The sequence below is a fragment of the Halichoerus grypus genome, chromosome 2 (assembly GCF_964656455.1).
Source record: "Halichoerus grypus chromosome 2, mHalGry1.hap1.1, whole genome shotgun sequence".
In the NCBI taxonomy this organism is placed as follows: Eukaryota; Metazoa; Chordata; class Mammalia; order Carnivora; family Phocidae; genus Halichoerus; species Halichoerus grypus.
Window position 1 is genome coordinate 159,546,781 of NC_135713.1, and position 21,829 is coordinate 159,568,609.

At 44.9% G+C, this 21,829-nt stretch overlaps 1 protein-coding gene across 10 annotated transcripts in view; it reads right to left on the minus strand.

Moving 5' to 3' along the window:
* The window catches only part of SPECC1 (sperm antigen with calponin homology and coiled-coil domains 1), a 271,702-nt gene that overhangs the window by 92,570 nt on the left and 157,303 nt on the right, over window positions 1-21,829 (minus strand). For all 10 annotated transcript variants that reach the window (XR_013446037.1, XM_078067987.1, XM_078067988.1 and 7 more), the window contains one exon: window positions 9,673-11,252. Coding sequence is in view for 9 of the 10 variants with exons in the window: in XM_078067987.1 (XP_077924113.1) it covers window positions 9,673-11,252 (1,580 nt within the window). In the remaining variant the exon portion in view is untranslated. The remainder of the gene's footprint in view (window positions 1-9,672; window positions 11,253-21,829) is intronic.

Genomic DNA, 21,829 nt, shown 5'->3' on the forward strand with positions numbered 1-21,829 from the left:
GTTCTGTCATTACTTTAAATGTTTCATAGTATTCTGCTGTCAGAAAAGACCAATTATTTTAGTATGAACTATGCCCCTTTTCTATAGTCCTTTAATTCATGTTACCAAATGGCCATATATTTACTAATTAATGTAAGGCTGGTACCTAATAGATGTCTTCCTAGATTTGGGGGCATCTCTGTATACATGGGGGGCCCTGAGTGAACATCCGATGAATGGATAAATGGACACCGGACAGCAGGACTGCACTGTTTTTCAGTTGGGATGTTGTGATCAGGAATAAATAAAGAAGGAAGGAAAGAAAAGGGTGGGGGGGAATGAGGAGAGAACCAGCATGGGAAAGAACCAGAGCACGCCGCCTAACTTAAGGGTGCGCACTGGTCTGTGAAACGGATATTTCAGTTATAAAGGTGCGTGGCTCCACACTGCACAAATGCGTCATGGTAGCTGCTGCGGGACATCGAGGGGGCCGGACTAAGCTGGAGCCAGGCTGCCAGACTTTAAATGCCAATTCTGCCCATCTAAGCTGTGTATGCAACGTTAGATGATAGTATAACACAGGTCCAAGAAGACTACAACACGTGAGCCCGAGCAGAAGTCTTCGACCGGACGAAAGCTACATAATAAACCCAAGCCGATTTCTATGGAGAAAGGAGGCAACGCGTTTTAGATACGAGAAGGTTGACGTCCGACAGCATTTGAGAAGCGGCCAAGGCGGGCGGCTTGTCAGCCCTGCCTCCCGAGTCAGACCGTGGCTTTCTGCAGAGCTGGCCGGGCTCCGTGTCAGGGAAGCCTCGGGCTGAGGGCCCGCTCACCTGGCGTCTAGAAACATGCATGTTACTTGGGTGGGACTATTGTGGGCCAGGAGTGAAACTGGTGGGTGTAACCAGGGAACCAGAAGGATGAGCACCCCGAGGTGGGGGGGTCTCCACGTGCAGCTGAGGCTGCTGGCCTCCCAAGGGCCCCGACCCAGCTTTACTTCCTTCGTGTTGGCTTGTCGTGATCACAAGCACCAAATGGTAAGCAGAGCGGTGGGGAGGGGCCCCTGGGATGGGTGCTGCGGACGGCTGGAGCCATTGAACTTGTAAGTCAGTATGCTGTTTCAAATCACACACATCATTCTTCCTTCTTAATTTGGGAATCATTCTCTCAAGTTTAGCAATATATTCCAGAAAGCTCTCTTATGAAAACCAACAACAACAACAACAGATACTCTTAAGTAACTTCATAATTTCTGCCTGCAGGAGCTTGCTGGGTAATAACAGGCAGCTATTGTTATATTCATTTTACAGATTAACAAATGGAGAGAGGGAGAAGTAAAGCCACTTGAAGAGTGCAATTTATCAGGTAGCTAGGGCCAGCACCTTGTACTGCCATGACCCTCTGGAGTTCTAGGTTGCCGTCCACGGGACTGGCCTTCCCACTGGCCAGGTTTTTCGTTCAACAACTACGCTATCAGACAACCAGCAAAGTGATTTCCAATGTCTCCTTTTCAGAAAAGAAATCCCTCTCACGCATCCAAGGAAGACCTCTCATCTTCAAAAATCAACTTGCTCTAGACATGGGGTGTGCAGAATTGCATTACAAACAGAGTCAAATGAATTTCCCCGGGGAGCCCCAGTCCTTCCTGGAGAGGGATGGTTAGAGCCAGTCCCAGAGGCAGATGGCAGCAGAGACCACTCGGGACTCCCCCACCCTGCAGGGCTCAGCCCGGTCTCCAGCCTTCCAGGATGGGGGACACAGGGACAGGGAGGGCGGCTCCGAGAAGAGATGGGGCGAGAACCTTTCCCCTGGCTGTCAGACACTGAAACTGAGGAAAAGGTTATCATCAAGGGTCCGCACTCCCAGACACTGGAAACTACTCGCGTCACTTCCAGGATTGGGCCAACCTTTCTGGCCTGAGAACTAGATGTTCTCTTCTGGCCACATTCCTGCTGTCCCCACCCCGCAAGCTCCCCTGGTGACCTCCTACTCCCCTCAAGATTCAGGTTGTAAATCAAACAAAAGGACATGTCCTGATGACTCAGGGTTTCACTGTGAATTTCTCTATTGTGTTCTAATCAAGTAAAGTTCTCCTCATTTGCTGAGACTTGAAAGGTGGTTTTCTTCCCACCCAAACTCTCTGGCCTTAAGACTACAGTGTGTCAGAGTCCTCAGGTCTGCCTCAGATGTTTTTCTGTCTCTTCACTGCCACGGAACCAGGAAGCAGCACAAATCAGTGATGAGGAGTAACAGTTCTGGGGGTCAGACCCCACTGTGAACCCTGGCCTTCATCAATTCATCAAGTTAGCTAGTCGCCGAGCCATTCTCTGCCTTAGCTTCTTCGGATGCAAAAAATTAGATAACGACAGTATCTTTAGCATAAAATTATGACGATTAAATCAGATTAGATGATCTAAAGGGTTGAAGAGTCCTAGCACATATAAAGCCCTAAAATATTAGTTATTATTAAAATATGACCATAATTTTATTTTTTAACATATTCATAGCATTATAGCAGCCTCTCCCCTTATTCGGTTACAAGTGTCTGTAACATTCACTCATTTATTCAACAAGTATTTCCTGGATATCTAATATATGGAAGAAGTCACAATGTTAAAATTACACAGCTGATCCGTGAACAAGGGGAAGGGGGCGGTTAGGGGCACCAACCTCCCCGCCACAGTCAAAACTTTATGACTTTACTGAACCGGAACTTTTGACTCCACCAAAACTTAACCACTAATAGCCTTCTATTGGCTGGGAAGCCTTATCTATAACATAAACAGTGGGTTGACATATATTTTGTATGTGATATGCATTATGTACTGTATTCTTAAAATAAAGGAGATGAGAGAAAAGAAAATGTTATTTAGAAAATCGTAAGGAAGGGGGAAATCGGAGGGGGAGAAGAACCATGAGAGACGATGGACTCTGAAAAACAAACTGAGGGTTCTAGAGGGGAGGGGGTGGGAGGATGGGTTAGCCTGGTGATGGGTATTGAGGAGAGCACGTTCTGCATGGAGCACTGGGTGTTATGCACAAACAATGAATCATGGAACACTATATCTAAAACTAATGATGTAATGTATGGGGATTAACATAACAATAAAAAAATTAAAAAAAAAAGAAAAAAAAAGAAAATCGTAAGGAAAAGAAAATACATTTACAGTACTGTACTTGCTGAAAAAAAAAGCCCACATATACGAGGACCCGTGCTGTGCAAGGGTCGGGGGTACAGAATGTGAATGTGAATAAACTTGGAGTGACTGCTTTAGTAACTTCACCAGGAATAAGAATGTGTTACTTCTGTTGTGTTTGTTTTTACATCTAACTTGGTTCCTCCAAAACTCCTTTTGCTTAATTCTTGGCCCTGTTCCGAATATATATTGCTGATGGAGAGCCAGATTTCATTCATGCTGACCAAAACTTGAACTTTTTTTTTTTTTTGGTAATGCTGCCCTGCCAAGCAAGGTAGAGAAGAACATGCTAATTCAGTTTACACTTTTGTTATGGAAAAAGAAAAATGGCTATAATAAACACTCCAAGAAGAGGGTCAAAATCTGTATTTCACTTTGGAACTTTCTAGATTTTCCAGATGAGTGCTCACAGAGGGGTTTCCCGAGTGCTCACCCAGGAGAGACAAATGCTGGGGCTTTGCAGACAAGTCCTAAGGTCAAGTGAAGGGAAGAATGGTGTTCAGGCGTAACGTCAGGAAAGATATGAACATGTCTGAAGGGAAAAATGGGCCCCTCCGAAGGGAAGGGGGAATCAGCCCAGGAATTCCAGAAGGGAGAGCCCACACTTGGGTCCACGGGAGAAGCAGCGCCCCCTCCTCTGAGTTACATGGAGGCACAGGGGGTAGGAGCACAGATCCAGCGGGTCTGGTCCTATGGGCAAGACCACCCTTACTCAAACATCGGATGTCTCCTGGCCAAACCCTCAGGTTCAGCTCCCACCCCCCTGCACAAGGTTGCAAGAGCAGAGCCCTACAGGGCGGGGGGGGGCAGGGAGGAGGTTGGGGAGCCGAGGGAGCCGGCAGTCACGCGACATGTGACTGCTGTGTGTCCTGGGCCACATGATTGTCATGTCTGACCTAATAAAGGACAAAAGGGCATTCTGGCTCCACAGAGGCCACTTCCTAAGCTCCAGCTCCTGGTGCACAGCAGGCTTTAAGCCCTGCGCTACCAGGCCGGGGCCTGAGGCACAGTCCCTGAGCAACGGCCCCCCGTGAAGGCTTCCCGGTGCAGAGCCTGCAGGCCTTTCCCCAAGCTGCCTGGACAAGTGTCTCCACTTGACTTCCTCGGGAGGACTGGAAAACAGGCTCTGTCACACAAATTTCTTGTCCTTTCCTTTCCTTTTTTTTTTTTTTTTTTGAGAGAGAGAGAGAGCGCACGTGCAAGGCGGGGGTGGGAGAGGAGGGGCAGAGGATGAGGGAGAGAATCTTAAGCAGGCTCCACGCCCAGCTCGGAGCCTTAGATCATGACCTGAGCCGAAACCAAGAGTCAGATGCTTAACCGCCGGAACCACCCAGGCGCCCCCACACAAGTTTCTTATTGCCTTCTGCTCAGCATGAAGTCACAGGACTCTGCTCTGCCCAGAGAACTGATAAACTGTTGTCAGCCAAAGGCGCGGGAGACAATAGGGAAACGGTCTGAGCTGAAGACCACCGAAATGTCCGCGTCTTCAGCCTGAACAATTCAACCATAACCGACTCTCCCAAGAGTACCCAGTGCATGATGCACGAAGGGGAAGTGATCCCTACGTTCTCCTGAACTCCACCACACAGATTCACCAATACTTCTGAGCTCCTCCAAGACGCCAGGGACGGGCAGGCGGCTTTCATACGAGTGATCCTAGCCGATCTGCCGTAGGGACGATGACCTGACAGAGCTCAGGGCCCATCCTTGTCACATCTTTCTCTCAAATTCTGGTTTTGCCACTTGTGACCACTGGCTCCCCCTAATTAGTTAGGCCTGGTGACCAATACTGGTCACACAGGGATTACTGTACCCCTAGTTTTCCTTGACCACTCACAGCAAGTGTTTCTTTATAATCTCCTTTCTCTTCTGGAAGAGACACCTGAGTTTCTATAGTGAGAACTAAATCTCTAAGGATACCACCTATAAGCTTCTGACCTTGGGGGAAAAAAAAATCAGTATTTTCTTTTAAAACTTCTGTGTTTCAAGCCTTGTAAAAACATTCTAACTTGAAATCAAGATCCTGAAACAACTGAAAATTTGAACGTCAGAAGAACATAAACCTGGATTGCATTATTGTCCAGAAAACCAAGAATCTCATGCAACGACATGCTCCTTGCCGCTGGCTGGGGCAGCCGTATGAGAGGCTTACAGGAGGGTGAGCAATCAGGACTCTGGAAAGGAGACCCTTCCTCAAAGTCGTACGGAGGCACGTTTTATAATCATACAGGAAGCTGCCAGCAGAATTTCTGTGTTGGAGATCAGAGAAGCTGACAAGAATAGAGATACTAGCTGGAGACAAAGAAAGGAGAGGAATAAAAAGCCTCCAAAATAATCACAATGATTGTAAATGTCCTACCAATTTTCCATTTACTGTGGGGAACAGATCCATCTTGTGCCCCCCCTCACCCAAAGAAGTAAATTTTAAGGCTTTTCAGAGGCTCTTCTCACAGTATCTGACTCATTTATGTAATTTAGCCAAACTGGAAACTTCTATGGACTTACTACATCTATCAGATCATAGGATGGTTTGGTACTGCTTTTCCTCTCTGTAAATATGTGATTTTGTTATTTCTCATAATACTCATATTTTGCCAAGAATTAGAGTGGATGAATGAAGAGTTCGGGTAGAAGTTGTTTATCACCAAGAAAACTGCTCGGTGATGAACAGGACACTCACCTTGACATCTGCTTAAGGCAGTTAAACGTGAAAGTTCTATGCAAAAATGTCTGGTGAGGCGATTGAGAACCGAAGAATTAGGATTTACCCCAGGAATGCAGAGATGATTTAACACTAGACTACCTTGGAAAATCCGTTATTGTAATTTATCTCATTAACAAGTACAGAAACCACCGTGATCACATAAAAACTACTCTAAGATCATGGCCGATGTATAAGAACTACAGTAGATGTAGAAAAATTCAATCTCCAACCTTTTTTTAAAAAAAAAAGCAAGCAAAATACTTGTATCACTCAATAAAAGGTACACAACAAGTGCTTACAACAGGCATCCTTGACGAAATGTTGAAGGCACTCCCTTTAAACAAGGCCAAGGTCCCTGCACCACCACACCTCTATTCAGCACTGTGCAGCAAAGAGGGGCCTGCCCAAAGTCACAGACTGAACCATTAGCTAAGTCAGGAGGACCCAAGCTTTCCACCTACCAACCCACCACCTTCCCATCCTTCATGATGGTTTTGTGCTGAAAGTGTTCCTGTTTCTTTGGGGCATGAGTCCCTTACATCTTATAACTTGAATTCATGGTTGCTGGTGGATAGTTGATACCCTGCATTGGGGCTTCTACAGTAAGCTTCCAGGCAGCCTAGAAAGTCTGGGTTTTTACCTTTTCGAAGGTAACAGAAAAGGACAGGAAGGTTATCACAGTTTACAACTCGACTGCAATTACAGATCGGTGGCTCTGTACACGTAAGACAGGGCAAACTTAGGGGCGCCCGGGTGGCTCAGTCGGTTAGGGGTCTGCCTTCGGCTCAGGTCACAATCCTTGGGTCTTGGGATCAGCCCGAGTCAAGCTCCCAGCCCAGTGGGGAATCTGCTTCTCCCTTTCCTTCTGCCCCTCCGCCTGGCTCATGCTCTCTCTCTTAGATAAAGAAATAAAATCTTAAAAAAAAAAAAGCACAAAATTACAGACCTAAGATCTCAATACATATAAAAGAAACTCCTATGTGACATGGTGCTTCACATACTCTTACCTCAGAATACCAGCTAGAGCTCTTTCATCCTACTGACAAATGTCTGATCATTCTAATCAGCAAGTAATATAAAAATATGGGATATATGAATAATGTAACAGCTTGATTTAAAACATATATGCTGTACCTTGTACTCCACAGAGATTGCAAACCTTTCTTCTTTTTCTCCAAATAAGACTTAGTATGTCCCAGAAAATTCTAAATTTTATTGTCTTCATGTAGCTAAAGCTATAATAAAGGGCAAATTCATACCTTTAAATGCTTTCATTATCCACCAAGAAATGACAGACTTAAACAGAGAATTTTACTCAAAATACTAAGAAGAAACCAAGGAAATGTATAAAAGCAGAATGAAAGGATTAATAAAGATGAAAGTAGAAACAAATTAATCAAATAGATTAACAGCAGAATTGATAAACTAATCCAGCCGGGTCTTTATTCAGGGAACGTGGAGTGACATACTCTATCCTTCCGAATAAGAAGATTAGATATTTTAATTATGTTAATACAAGTTTGTATGCATGCCTGAACGTGCATACACTGGGGAAACATCTGAAAAGACATACAGGAAAATGCTAGCTGCGTTTTTCTCCAAGTGGTAGGGTTAAAGGTAATACTAATTTTCTTCTTTATAGGTTTCCGTAGTTTCTAAACCTTCTGTAATGAACACATAATTTCATGATCAAAAAAAGTAAAGCTACTGTCTTGAGACACTAAATGACTTCTTGGTGACACATACATTCAATGTAATGTCAATCGAAATGCAAAGAGATAGATGAAGGACTGAGCTGGGGGACTTCAAGAAGGTCACCCGGGAGGTCAAGCTTTTTGCAACAGTGATGGATGGAGAGGAACCCATCCCACAGACATTAAAACTTAATGTAAAGCTATAATTACCACCTTAAACTTCAAAATGGGCACCTGGCTAGTACCTTCTAACAGGACTGCTTCCATACTTTCAATAAGACACTCTAAGTTTAGAACACCGACAGTGATTAAAAAAACTCCTGATGCTACCTACCACTCAGATCATCAGACAGCCCAATGCCACAATCAAGTAGCAACAGACTGATCTGAAGGCAGATGAAGCCACAGAGAAAAACGCCCCTGTGAGCTCATGGTACAACTTGTCTCTTAAAATAGTGACAACCAAGGTAGGGAGTGGCTTCAATCTCTGTCACCCAGGAAGCCCTAACATCACAGCCCCAGAGCCTGGAGGGAACGGGAAACAGGAAGCCACCTGTCCATACCTTCCCGGCACCACTGTGAGCCAGCAGAATATCATAGAATTACCAGCAATCTTCATCATGTGACCAAGTTCCAGACTGATTAAAGGATTATTTTTAAAAATGAAATTGTGATCATTTAATTTCACTGTGGGTTGGGGAAGATCTTTCCCAGTAAAGAAGGGGAGGAGAAAAGAGGCAATGAAGCCCAGATGTGAATGACCCAGCGACTCGATACCAAGCCCTGGCAGGGGTTCAGGGAAACAGACACCCTCACGGATCTGCTGGTGGGAACAAACCAGGATGGTATTTCTGGGGGGCAAACTGGCTGAAGGTATCGAGTACCTTTAAAATGGTCATCTTCTGACACCATAAGCCAATGTTTAGGAATTTTTCCTAAGGAAATGATCAGAGAGATATACAAAAATGTCTTTACAATATCAAAAGACTGGAAAAGAATATAAATGTTCAACAAACAGGCGACCAGTACATATAAAATATTTATATAGGGTGCCTGGGTGGCTCAGTCGTTAAGCGTCCGAGAGACACAGCGAGAGAGGGAACACAAGCAGGGGGAGTGGGAGAGGGACAAGCAGGCTTCCCGCTGAGCAGGGAGCCTGATGCGGGGCTCCATCCCAGGACCCTGGGATCATGACCTGAGCCGAAGGCAGATGCTTAACAACTGAGCCACCCAGGTGCCCTAAAATCATGTTTCAAAGAGTAAATGAGGAGAATATTCTCAGAAAATATTAAATTAAAAAAGAGTATGTGCAAGAGAAGCCTAAAATTTTTTTTTTAAAGATTCACTTATTTATATTTGAGAGAGAGAGCACGTGTGCACACGCGGGGGGAGTAACAGAAGAAGAGAGAGAGAGAATCCCCAGCAGACTCTCCGCTGAACGGGGAGCCTTATGTGGAGCTCTGTCCCACGAACCTGAGACCATGACCTAAGCTGAAACCAAGAGTCAAACTCCCAACCGACTGAGCCACCCAGGCACCCCTAAAAATTTTTTTTAACTTGTGGGACACACACACACACATAAATCTGAAAGAAAACACCAAAATAGCGGTTATATTATTACTTGGTAGGGAAATTAGGGATGATTTTAATTCTCTGTTAGCGGTTAGCAGCCCAAAGCATGCTAACTGATCTGGGTAACTCTCTCTCATTCTGAGCCAGTAAGACTCAGCTTATTTGCTACCTCTTCCAACAAGCCCTCCTGCACTACCTTCCTTTGTCCCCTATTATTTTAGGTGCTCCTCCTTGGCACTGGACTCTGAGCTGTCCTCTATGATACTCTTTCTCCCTGCATCGTATTCACTCATTTGATTCACTATATCCCTGCTACACTTTGAACTGCCTATAGTCAGAAATTGGGGTGTTTCATTTTTGTATCCCCAATGTGTCTGGAATGGAACAGATCTTGAAGATGGGATGCTGGATTCGTGAATGAAATTGGCTGAGCTAAGGAATCTCTGTGCTCTGTGAATCTAAAGGTCAAAGAGGGGAAGGCTAAGAAGGATGAGGAAACACGGGCACAGAGGGACCTCCTTACCTTGGCCAGGAGGCTCGAAACATGTTTAATTTCACCATGGGCCTTCACTAATTCTTGCCTGAGCTCGGTGCAAGACAGTTCCAGCTGATCTTTCTCAGCTCGAGCGACTCTCAACATTTCTTGAACCTCACGACCCTCTGCCGTGTGCCCCATGGGGCTGGTCTCTGTAGCTTTCTGCTTCTCATTCTCCAAATGAGCCTTCATTGACCCATGTTCCATCTGCAGCCCTTCCAGCGTGGCTTTACACTCTTCCAGACTTTGGGCCATCACGCCATTATTACGCCGTTCCAGGTCCAGAAACCCATTCAGTTTTTCGTTTTCTTCCTTCAGGTGTTTAATCATTTCTAAAGCACCTTGGTTTTCTTCCTCAACCTTCCGTAAGCTACAGGTCAGCTGCTGCTGAATGTTGAGCAACTTCTCTCTTTCAAAGCGGCCCTGGTCAAGAATTTCTGTGCACTTCTGCTCCAGCTCAAGGATCTTTCCTTCTTGCGTGTTGGGCTCCTCATTCTTCACTCGCTCTTGTAAGAGATTTAGGAGTTTCTCGTTTTCCTGACTGAGCTGCTCGGCCCTCTCCCGATGCTGATGGAAGGACGTTTCTAATATCGTCTTCTCGTCCACGAGTTTCTCATTTTCGGCTGTCAGTTCCTGCACCATTTGCTGCTGGTCTGACAATTCCTGCAAAGTGGCCTGCAGCTCCTCTGCAGTGCTGTGGTGGTTTTCCTCCATCTTCTGTATCTTCTCCGTGAGGGAAGCCAGGGAAAGTTCGCTCACGTTGTTAGGGGAACTGCCGGTGGTCGAACACTTGGAGCTCTTAAAGGGGTTGCTGGTAGCGGACAGGGGCCGGGAGGGGGTGTCTGCGGTGATGTGCTCGAAATCAGAGGCATCCGGGGACAGAGAAGCTTTGGTAACGTCGCTGCTTGAAGAGCCCGACGTCCGTAATGCATTTTCGGGTATGTTGTTCCTGTACTCCTCGATTTCACCTGACAACTGATTTCCAGTCGGGCTCCCGAAGCTTGACTCCTGAGTTATGGATGTTGGGCAGCTGCTCTCACCGGTGTGACTCACGCCTCCCTCTGAATTGGGGGAGTGCTCCAGGTAAGTCAGTTTCTCCCTCAAGGCCCGGTTTTCCTCCTCGAGATCTGCAAGCTTTTTCTGAAAATTCTTGTTCTTCTCCTCAAGAGCTCTTATCAAAGGTTCTGAGTCACTGGGCGAGGCGGACGTTCCGTCTAGATTGGAGTCTGAAGCCTCAGCTCCTTCGATGCTTGGAGTCCTTTTCTCCTTGCATTTCTTCAGTTCACTTCGAAGCCTGTTAATTTCACTATCTTTCGCTTTGGCTTCTGCCAGAAGTTCCCGAACTTGGGACTCGAGCACGGCCTTTTCCCCACCTTCATGCTCTTGTTTGGGTCTCGTGGAAGTGGTCCTCAGGTGCTTAGTAGGGGTGGGTGTGCTGGAAGAAGTTGGACTGGACACCGACTTCCTGGGGTTGGAGGGACCGCGTGGCACAGTTCTCTCTCTTGAGACAGTTACTGAAAGTTCTCGAGGAGCTGGAATGCCCGTCCGTTTGGTTGTCGTCACAGCCCCTAAGGACAGAAGGAATAGAAACCAATGAAACAAGGCAAGCACTTTTATAAATGAAACCCAAGTGACTTCAACTCACATGGCATAGTGAAGAGGGTGATTGTGCCCTTTACTCGTATTGCCCCCCCCCCCCACTCTGCGTAAGTATTTGGGTCTGATTGGAGTTTCTGTGCCTCCTCCCACAGCCCTATACTTTGGGGGAAGCTGGACTCCAAGCCTGAGCTCCTCCTCATAAGCCACAGTTGCTGGTTCAAGGCATGGGCACACCCCTCAACCAAAGTCAATAGAACAGCAGGAGAGGGTTTCTGGGTGAGCTCCTAAAACATTACTGCACATGAGTAAGGGATCATATAAGTCTGGGAATGGCTGCAATCACAAGAGGAAGGTGAGAATGCAGAGTATAGAAAGAAGAAAACCAAATTTTTAGTAGCACTGTGGAGATACCCAATCAGTCAACCCTGGAGCTTAGCCTAAAGCTGGCCTTCCGATGACATAAACCAATAAATACTCTTTATCCAAGTCACCTTAAATTGGGTTTTCTGTAACTTGCAGCTTAATGCATTTGAACCATAACCTTGGCAATTGAACAGCATTTTGACAAAATGCAAATTCATTCTGAATTTCTTAAACATTTTTTAAAAAATTCACCAACATCTTGTGAATGAGCACGAATTTGACTAAGAAATCATAAGACACAAATAATACCAAGTTAAGACTAATCTAATCCAGTGACACACTGCTTTTATCATAGGTGGAAATGGTGTGCTTTTTTGTATTCAGAGAGACAAGAATAAATGGAGTGAGGACATATTACATGTATCTATGGCATAGTTTTAAATGTTAAAGGGATTTACATAGTATGGAAATGACACAGAATTTAGAGTATTTATAATGGGAAATGTAAGGTAAAGAACTGTTCTCTATTTTGGTCTATACTACATTACAATATTAAAATAAATTCTGGGGGTGAAAACCCAGACACTGACCTCCTATATGCTCTAGAAATGAAACCCACCTCAGAGTAAAGGGTAAATGAAAATTTTGGACCTACTTTACAAATTCAAAGACCCTTTGATGAATCAAGGCCGACTGCTATGATTTATCTAACTCTGCACGTTGGGTTGAAGGTCCTCATAACAAAGGACCCTAGAACGAGTCCCCAATCCCTGGGGCTCCACAAGGTAGGAGGTGGTGGTGGGGTGCCCCCACAGACTGGCAGCAGCCCCCGTCCACAGGACAGAAGCAGAGCCCAACGTGGCACAGGAGCCCTAAGCCCACTGCCAGGGCCGCTACTAAGGAGCACCTGCAGATCTGAGCATCCTGAAATCAGAGGTGATGATGTGAAAGCCAATGGCATTCACTGCTGTGTCTAACAGTCGAGTGCTTTTTAAAACTTTGATAATAAAGGCTAAGCTGGGGGCGCCTGGGTGGCTCAGTCGGGTAGGCGGCCAACTTGATTTCGGCTCAGGTCATAATCTCGGGGTCCTGGGATCAAGCCCCGCCCCGTGTCGTTGGGCTCTGCACTCAGCAGGGAGTCTGCTTCTCCCTCTCCCTCTGCCCCCCCAGCCCCGCTCATGCTCTCTTTCAAATAAATAAATAAAATATTTTCAAAAGATAAAAGAAGTAAAAGCTAAGCTATCATACTAATATACAGAAAAACTATGGTTTTTAAAGTAACTTTCAAACTAAGTTACTGGAAAGCTAAGAGTACTATGATACGCACTTAGTACTTTTAGGTGTCTGACTTGCATCCTTCTTAATGGAGAAAATACTCGGTGAAGAAAAGATTTATTTAATTATTCTTGCAAAATGAAGATAGCAATCACTCAGCAATAAAACGTTTTAGTAACGCTGGTTCTCTAGAATGAAGTAATCCTGGCAAGGGCCCCTAAGGAAAACGGAAGATGAACTCAAGTTTTGCCATAACCTTCGTCAGAACAGGCAGCCGGGAGGGTCCAGCACTGATCGTCACAGACCCACTGGCCATTCCTTTTACAGCCCCTGAAACTAAGGCTCTTTTCAACTATTCGTAGGTTCTGAGGATGGGCAGGGCTCAAACGGAACAGCAGATCAACTCTGTCATCACTTCCAGCCCAAGGGGAACTCCTCCCTTCTGCTGCCAAATCTCAGTTTATTCCCCACATAAGTGTTACTACTTGCACCTTACCTAAACTACGAGGAATTTTTTTTTAATATCCAAATACATTTGTGAAATACATCCAGCTGTGTATTATGAGACACACAATCCAGTCGTATTTGTTACAACATCTGTTCTTTTTTTTTAATCCGTTCTGACACCTCATTGGCACCAAAAGACGTCACTAGTCTTAGTATTTTCCTAAGCTTTTTTTAAAAGGTTCTTCCCAGCTTTGTACACATCATTTCCAAAACTGTAATAACCAGAGGTTAAGTGTAGAGGGTTGCGAAAATTCACTGTCAGACCAGACTAAGATTGGTGCACGGCGGCTCACCCCCCCATCCATGCGGATCTGCAGCGCAGGCGTCCGCGTCATGGGCATGGCCAGCAAGTCCTATCGCTCAGAATGTAATCAGTCAGAAGGTTCTACTACTCAGAATCCACCTCAAGTACTGTGAGTGAAGAAGCCTCACTGTTGAGTAATACATCCTGGAACCCTGAAACAGGGCACACCACCTGACACATATACCATGGCAAGGGGGACACAGAGGTGGCCAGAAGCCTGGGGCCGATAGAACAGGGACGGCTCGGCTGCTACTCTTACTTCTTGGGTCTTTTCCCCATTCTCACACCAGACCATAACTTATTCCTACTGAGGCTAGCTGTCTAACTGCATGAAGTTAAAATAAAAGCAAGCTCCACCTCATAATTGGGAAGACTAATATGATTTTACAAACTGTGTTTGATATGTTACATTTTAAAATGCCAAATGAGGGGCGCCTGGGTGGCTCAGTCCGTTAAGCGGCTGCCTTTGGCTCAGGTCATGATCTCGGGGTCCTGGGATCGTTGAGCTCCCTGCTCAGTGGGGAGCCTTCTCCCTCTCACTCTGCCCCTCCCCCTGCTTGTGCTCTCTCTCGCGCTCACTCTCTCTGAAATAAACAAAATCTTTAAAAGAAAAACTTATTTAAAATGTCCTCCCCCCTTTCTTTTCTGGTAACCAACCAGTCAGTCCCTAAAACCTGCTAACTGGTTCTGGAAATGTTTCCATATTTTTCTTTTGTTTTCCTTTTGGTATGGATCCAGTCCAGGTCTTTAAGAATGTTCCGTCTAAATTTCTGAACTGTGCTCACAGGTCCTCCTGATGCCAGTCTCTCCCAGCTTGGAGACATAATGGACCAAAAGCCCTTAAACAACTTGCTCGCTGTTCTCTTCCAGAATCTGTAAGCATTCCTGCCTGCTGCATCAGTGTTAAACTTCTTCCCTGGGCTTTCAGGGTCAGGCATAATAGCATCCGAATCAACATATCCAACCTTTTCACTTCGGGTTTTTTTTCTCCCCTCCAACATACCTATTTTTAACCCATTCAATGTCTCCAATATACCTATGGCTTATTGAAATAGCATTTCCTTTCCACTGGATCCTTCTGGTGGGCATTTAAACAAGATTAACTCTCTTCAATTAAAAAAAAAAAATCGGGGGGCACCTGACTGGCTCAGTCGGTAGAGCATAGGACTCTTGATCCTGCGGTTGTGAGTTTGAACCCCACGTTGGCTGCAGAGATTGTTTAAAAATAAGATCTTTTAAAGAAAGAAATCTGGAGTCCACATCATCCTCCAGCTAATATCTGATTAGCTTCCCTTCCCCTGTCATTTACTCCTCTACCCACTGCCATTACTCAACCAAAACCCTGTCTGCTGAGGCCATTGACGACCTCCATGTGGGCCAACACAACGGACATCATCAATCCTCTCAGCAGAGCTGGTACAATTCCTTCCTTTCTGAAGCATGCTTCTGATGTCCCCCTCTCCTAGTTTTTCTCTTAGCTCAGTAGCGGTCCTCTGTCTCTCTCCTTTGCTGGCTCCTCCTTCTCTTTCTGCTTCTACTGGTCAGAAGCTTCAGACCTAGGTCCTGGGCCTTTTTTCTTCTCTTATTACAAATTATTTTCCTGGTGATTCTACTCCATCTCATGATCTTAAAATACCACCTATATACTGATGACTCCCTAATTAACTCTCTTATATGGACCTCCCATCTGAACAACAGATCTGAATATCAAACTACTTACTTGATAAGCATAATCGAATTATAACAAAAGTTACCTCTAGTTTAGATCAAAGGCATAAGGGTAGACTAAGAAAGAGTGAACAGAATGTGCAAAAGGCCTGGAGTGCTGAGAGCCCTGGCAAGGAGGGGGCTGATGAGGAAGAAGGCTCATTTACAGAGGGTTCTCAAGGAAGGCCTCACTGACAGAGCTTGAGATTCAAGGTGATATACACCCATTAAAACAAGGCCATGATACTTGGAAGAAAGAAAAAGACAGCACAAGAAAAAGCTCTCAAAATTTTTAAATACTTTTTTAATTAAAAGATTCAACAGAAGGAATGGAATGCAAAATCAAGGAACTCTCCCAATATGTGGGAAAAAAAATGAAAACAAGATGGAAATAGAAAAGATAAACACTCAGGGCCAATCCAAAAGATCAATCAATTAACAGAAGATCCAGAAATAGGAGCGCCTGAGTGGCTCAGTTGGTTAAGCATCTGACTCTTGATTTCAGCTCAGGTCATGATCTCAGGGTTGTGATATCGAGCCCTGAGTCCTATTCTGCGCTCAGCTCAGAGTCTGCTTGAGATTCTCTCTCTGCCCCTCCCCCTACATGCACACGTGCTCTCTATACAATCTTAAAAAAAAAAAGAAAAGAAAAAAGATCCAGAAATTTAGATCAGTAGAAACAGTGGAGGAAATTCCCAAAGAACTGACACGAAAGAATCCCCCAAAGATGAAGAACATGAGTCTTCAGAACTCCTGTCAGGCAAAACGAATTAAAAAAGACCCACAGGTACAATACACCTTCTATCAATTTTCAGAATACCAAGAATGCCTATAAGTTTGGGGAAGGGGTGTGAGTGTGAGACTGGCCATCATCATTCATTATAGCAATACTGAATTCTCAGAGGCAACAAAGCAAATGCCTTCAAAATTCTGAGGGAAAATGATTTTCAAACTAGAATTCTATACCCAACCTAACTATAAACCAATCACAGAGATAGAAAATACATTTTAAAACATAAGAAAATGAAAAAAAATTAAACAGTAACACTCTTTCTAAGTAAGTTATTTGAAGATGTGATCCAGGAAAACAAAGGGGTAAACCAAAGAAAAAGAGGATGAATGATGATCCTGGGAGAGCAGAGGTTCTAATAGAGCAAACCAGTCAAGGGAAGTCTCAAGATGATACCCACAGAGCAAGTCTGGAGAACAAATCCAAACCGGGTCAAGAGGATAAAGTGCCTCTGAAGGGAAGTTTCTTTGAAAGAACATCTGACTGGATGAAGAGTATGAAAAAAAACAAAAAACAAAACGAGGATATAATAAAAACAGTGAAAAAAACAGAAACTTCATAAGAACAAGAAGTTGCATAAGAAAGGTCACAAAAACATGACTTTACTTTGCAGGAAATATATATATAGTCACAATTACATTGATACTATTTCAATTGACCTATACACAAAGTATGCAAGACGATTTTATAGAACATTGGAATATTATCCCAGCTAGCAAAAAAGTTAAAGTAGAGGGGCACCTGGTGGGCTCAGTCGGTGATTCAACATGTGACTCTTGCTCTCAGGGTTGTGAGTTCGAGCCCCACAATGGGTGTAGAGATTACTTAAAAAAAGATTTAAAAGCTTTAAAAAAAAGTGAAAGTACAAATGAAAGAAACTGGGAGGTAGAAGACAGGTGGAAAGAGCTGGTAGAAATGGTAGTGACAATAATATCTAACCTCATCTTACAAAAGCAGAGTCAAAGATACTATATACAATTGACAAAACAAGAAATAAAGATGGAAAATATTACTGAAATAAAAGACGTAACCAAGAAAGGAACTTAAAAAAGTGATATTAAGACCCTAAGGAGGAGGTGAAGTTACGAGTTAAATCCTCATCTGTCAGAGGAGGAGTCAACAAAATGTCTAAATTTGAAAAGCCAAAAAACAGCTATGTCAGGAGAATGATAAGACAAGCCACAGACTGGGAGAAAATACTTGCAAAATACATAAATGATAAAGGGCTGTTATCCAAAATATACAAAGAACTCAAGAATAAGAAAACAAACAACTTGATTAAAAATGGGCAAAATACCTGAACAGACACCTCGCCAAAAAAGATACACAGATGGCAAATAAGCATATGAAAAGATGTTCCACACCACCTGCGATTAGGGAACTGCAAATTAAAACAATGATGAGAGACCACTACCACCGACGAGAATGGCTAAAATCCAAAACGCTGACACCTCCAGCTGATGAGGATGTGGTGCAATACGAACTCTCATTCATTGCTGGTGGGAATGCAGAATGGTGCAGACACTGGGGAAGAAGGTTTGGCAGTTCTTTACAAAACTAAACACACTCTTGCCATGATTCAGCAATCGCATCCCTTGGTATTTACCCAAATGAGTTGAAAAGTCATGTCTACAAACAAACCGGCACAAAGCTCTTTACAGCAGCTCTATTGATAATTGCCAAAACATGGAAGCCACCAAGATGTCCTTCAGGAGGTGACTGGAGAAACCGTGATACATCCAGGCAACGGAGTATTATTCAGTGCTGAAAAGAAATGTGCCATGAAGCTACAGAAAGAGGGAGGAAGCTTAAATGCAGATTGCTAAGTGAAAGCAGGCAGCCGATCTGAAAAGGCTATATACTGTATGATTTCAACTATCTGACATTCTGGAAAAGGCAAAGCTATGGAGACAGTAGAAAGATCAGTGGTTGCCAGGGGTCGGGGGAGAAGGAAGAATGAACAGGGGGAGCGCAGAGGATTCTTAGGGCAGTGAGTCTATTCCGTATGGTACTATAATGGTCGATACATTTGTCCAAACCCATAGAATGTGAACCCTAATGTAAACCATGGACTCAGGGTGACTGTGATGGGTCAACGTAAGTGCATCAACTGTAATAATTGCACCCACTGTGGCGAGGGACGGTGATGGTGAGGGAGGCTGTGCACACTTGTGTGGGGGGCGGGGGTTGTATGGGCACTCTGTGCTTTCCCAATTTTGCTGTGCCCAAAACTGCTCCAAAAGCCTATTTTTTTTAAAAATACGCGGTTTACGCAAGTACACGTGGTTAACTTTGAGAAGTGGGACAACAAATGGGAAGGTGTAGGGCAACAGCAGTTTTGCTTTTCCTGAGAAAGGCCCTGTCCTAGTTCATTTTCTAACCTGTGCGTATACTACTTGGATAACAAGAATGGAGAAAAAGAAATGGGAATGTTTGCGAATACGGTGCGGAAGTAGGTAATCAGCAGTCAGTTGGTTTTACGGGCAGCACTGTTCCTTTGGACTTAGAACAAGTGAGATAAAAGAAAAAAGTCTGAGGCGACACAGCGAACAGAGGCACAGCCATAAGGAACTAAGTCTTGTTATCAAATCTCGGGCCCCACCTAGACTGTGGCCGAAAAGTCATTTTTTCCTAGCTAGACTACCCTGTGGGGAGTTTCAGTGGAGGGTTTTCTAGACATTCATACATCTCATATTAAACTTAATGGAAACTCCTTTGCAAACCAAACAGAGGAAAAAAGCACAAAAGAATCCTACACAGACTAATGAACCAAATTACTTGCTCGTTTTGCTGCCTTTGCTAAAAACAAACAGCAGGGTCCACATTTAGAGATGGTTTTTGTAACAGCATAAAAGTTTTTTGTCTTGTCTTCATTTTGCCCCCCTCCCTTTTTTTTCTGAGAATGCCAAATTAATTTTGCTCGCATTCCACTTGCTCAGCAGCTTGGGTGAGAGTTTAAAACACTTGTAAATCTGCATCCTTCTCTTTCCTACATAGTCACACTGTTCCACGGCCACCATGAACGGTGCTCCAGATGGGAGAGGGCCTCTGAACAAAAGCCCCCTAACACTCAGAAGGGGCTCCGGGAGGACACAGTGACCACTCTGTGCTGGGTTAAAGGCAAGATAAGGCAGGAGACAAAGCAGCAGTGTTAACGAGAAGAGATAATAGCACGGGCTGAACGGCTTCTTGCAGGCGGCCCACACAGCCGGGCGCTGGCATCTCCAGGAGAAAGCCAAAATGCAAAACGGCTCTGGAAGGGCAGCTCCCAACATGCCATTTGAAAAGCGCAGAGCAGGCGGGGACGCCTCCTTGCCATTGAAACTGAAGTGGCCCGGGGAACGGTTGGTCCCACAATTCACTCTGCGTGCTGGGTTAGCCTTCTGGCCCATTGTTTGGGCCAAATGAAATCTTCATTCCCTAACTCAAGAGATTGGTACTTCTGCACAGGAGGGCACCCCCAGGGTCCCTAGGCAGCAAACACTAAGGAGGAGGAGCTGAGGGCGGTGGGGCTTTAGTGAATTGGAAGATCTGCCTCTTTATGTGCAGCCTTCCTTTCGGTAAAGATGAGAAAAGATCCACTTCCCAATTTATAAGTCTTTGGGGGCGGGGGGGTGGAGCCCAATGCAGGGCTAGAACTCACGACCCTGAGATCAAGCTTTGAGCTGAGATCGAGAGTTGGACGCTTAACCAACAGAGCCACCCGGACGCCCCTACTAATTTGTGAGTCTTGACCCATTCTAGATCACAGTTTAGCTCTGACTCCCTAAAATTATACACTTGGCTCAGTGATAGCTCCATGCCTAGCAATCAGTGAGAAACTTCCAAGTTACACCATTAAAAGACACCAAATTCACCTGAATTTGCAATTACAGAAATTAGAGAATTAGGTGGACTGGGTGTGCCAAAATAGGTTTATCTAAATTACCATCACTTCTTTCTGTTCTTTTTTCTTAAACCACGCATAGCTCAAAACATAGAACTTTGAGGAATTGACCACATTCTTTAAACTAGGAGTTCACGATGCAGGAAATGGTCATACCAGTTTATTTGTGTAGTGCTCTGGCTTTCGAAGCATTTTCATACACATTAACTTGAGGCTCACAAAAATCATTTGGCAAAGTATTGTTATCTTCATTTTACGGATAAGGAAACTGAGAGTCCGAGAGGCTTCACAATTTGCCCACGGGTCTCACAATAAGTACGTCTTCCAATACGTAAGGAACCACAAAATCATATTATTTCAGAACTGGAAGAGACAGAGAAATCATGTAGCCTAATCTTTCAAACCCAGTAGTAGTGAGAGCATCCAATCTCTGTTGCTATCTACCAAAGTCTCATGTGCCAGTTACCAAAGAAGATTTTCAGGGAAAGAGAACCCAGCATTAGATAGCCCTTTCCATTGTGGGAGGCTCAAAGAGCTCGACAATCCTTCTTTATATGTGGCTGAATTCGATCTTCGTGAACATGGCACATGCTGGTTCCAGTTCTGAGACAATCTGGAACCACAAAGAACAAAATGACTGCTTCTTCCACATGACATCTGAAAATGTGAAGGCAGCCCTTTGTTTGTCCTTGGGTTTCTATTCTGTAAGCAGAGCATTCCTAATCCTTCCCACCAGGCCTCACGGGACCCGGGGTCATTCATCGGGTGGACTGCCTGGTGAGCCTCTGATTTAGCAACATCCCTCTGAAATGTTACCCAGAATCTCAAAAATGCTGCCGATGCGGTCACTACGAGCAAGGAATCTCCTAGTCACAAGAGAACACCCAACTCAAGCCTGCAACAATCAAATGAGATGTTTCAGGCTCACGTAACTGGAACTCTGGGGGCAAGTCTGGCTTCGGGTCCAGCACAACTGAAATATGTTCTCGTGGCCCATCACTCTCCCTCCCCTGCTCCTGCGTTCAATAGGCCGCCTTCCTCAGTGAGCTGCCTTGCCTCACGGCAGGGGGAGGCCTGGACAGTTCCAGGCCTCACATCTGCACACCATCACACCAGGGAAGAGAGCTAGGTCCCTGCCAGAGGCCCCAACAAATGTCTCCTCGCATCTCATTCGGCCTGGGTCTCTACCCCCCTCGACTCATGAAGGTCAAGGTGATAACGCTGATTCACTGAAAGCAGGGGAAATTGGGGGAATTCTCCAAGGAGAATTCCTGACAGGAATGCCTGTTAGCAGATGCTGGGAACAAACCTCAAACGAATGGTGCCCATGACGTGGTCTGACCAACGCTCGGGTAGTTTCCCAGCAGTACAGCACGTGGGTGTAGTAATGCAACATATAGAAAATGGTATAGTACACCAGCTTAAAACAAATAAAAAAGGCTTCAGACCCCAGTGGGGGATATTAGGTGACAAATGAAAATTGTGTATACTGTTTAGCAAGTTACCACTGTTTCAGGACAAAGTTTCCCCATAACTTCATGGCTAGAAAGAATCATTTTATTTTGCAGGTCAGGATTTGAGGAGAGGCTTGGCCGGGCAGTTCTAACTTAGTTCGATGCTCTCAGGTGGTTGCAGTCCTACGGTGGCTGGGGCTCAGTCACCTGAAGACTGGCTGGGCCGGACATGCCACCTGACTCGCTCGTATGGCAGACAG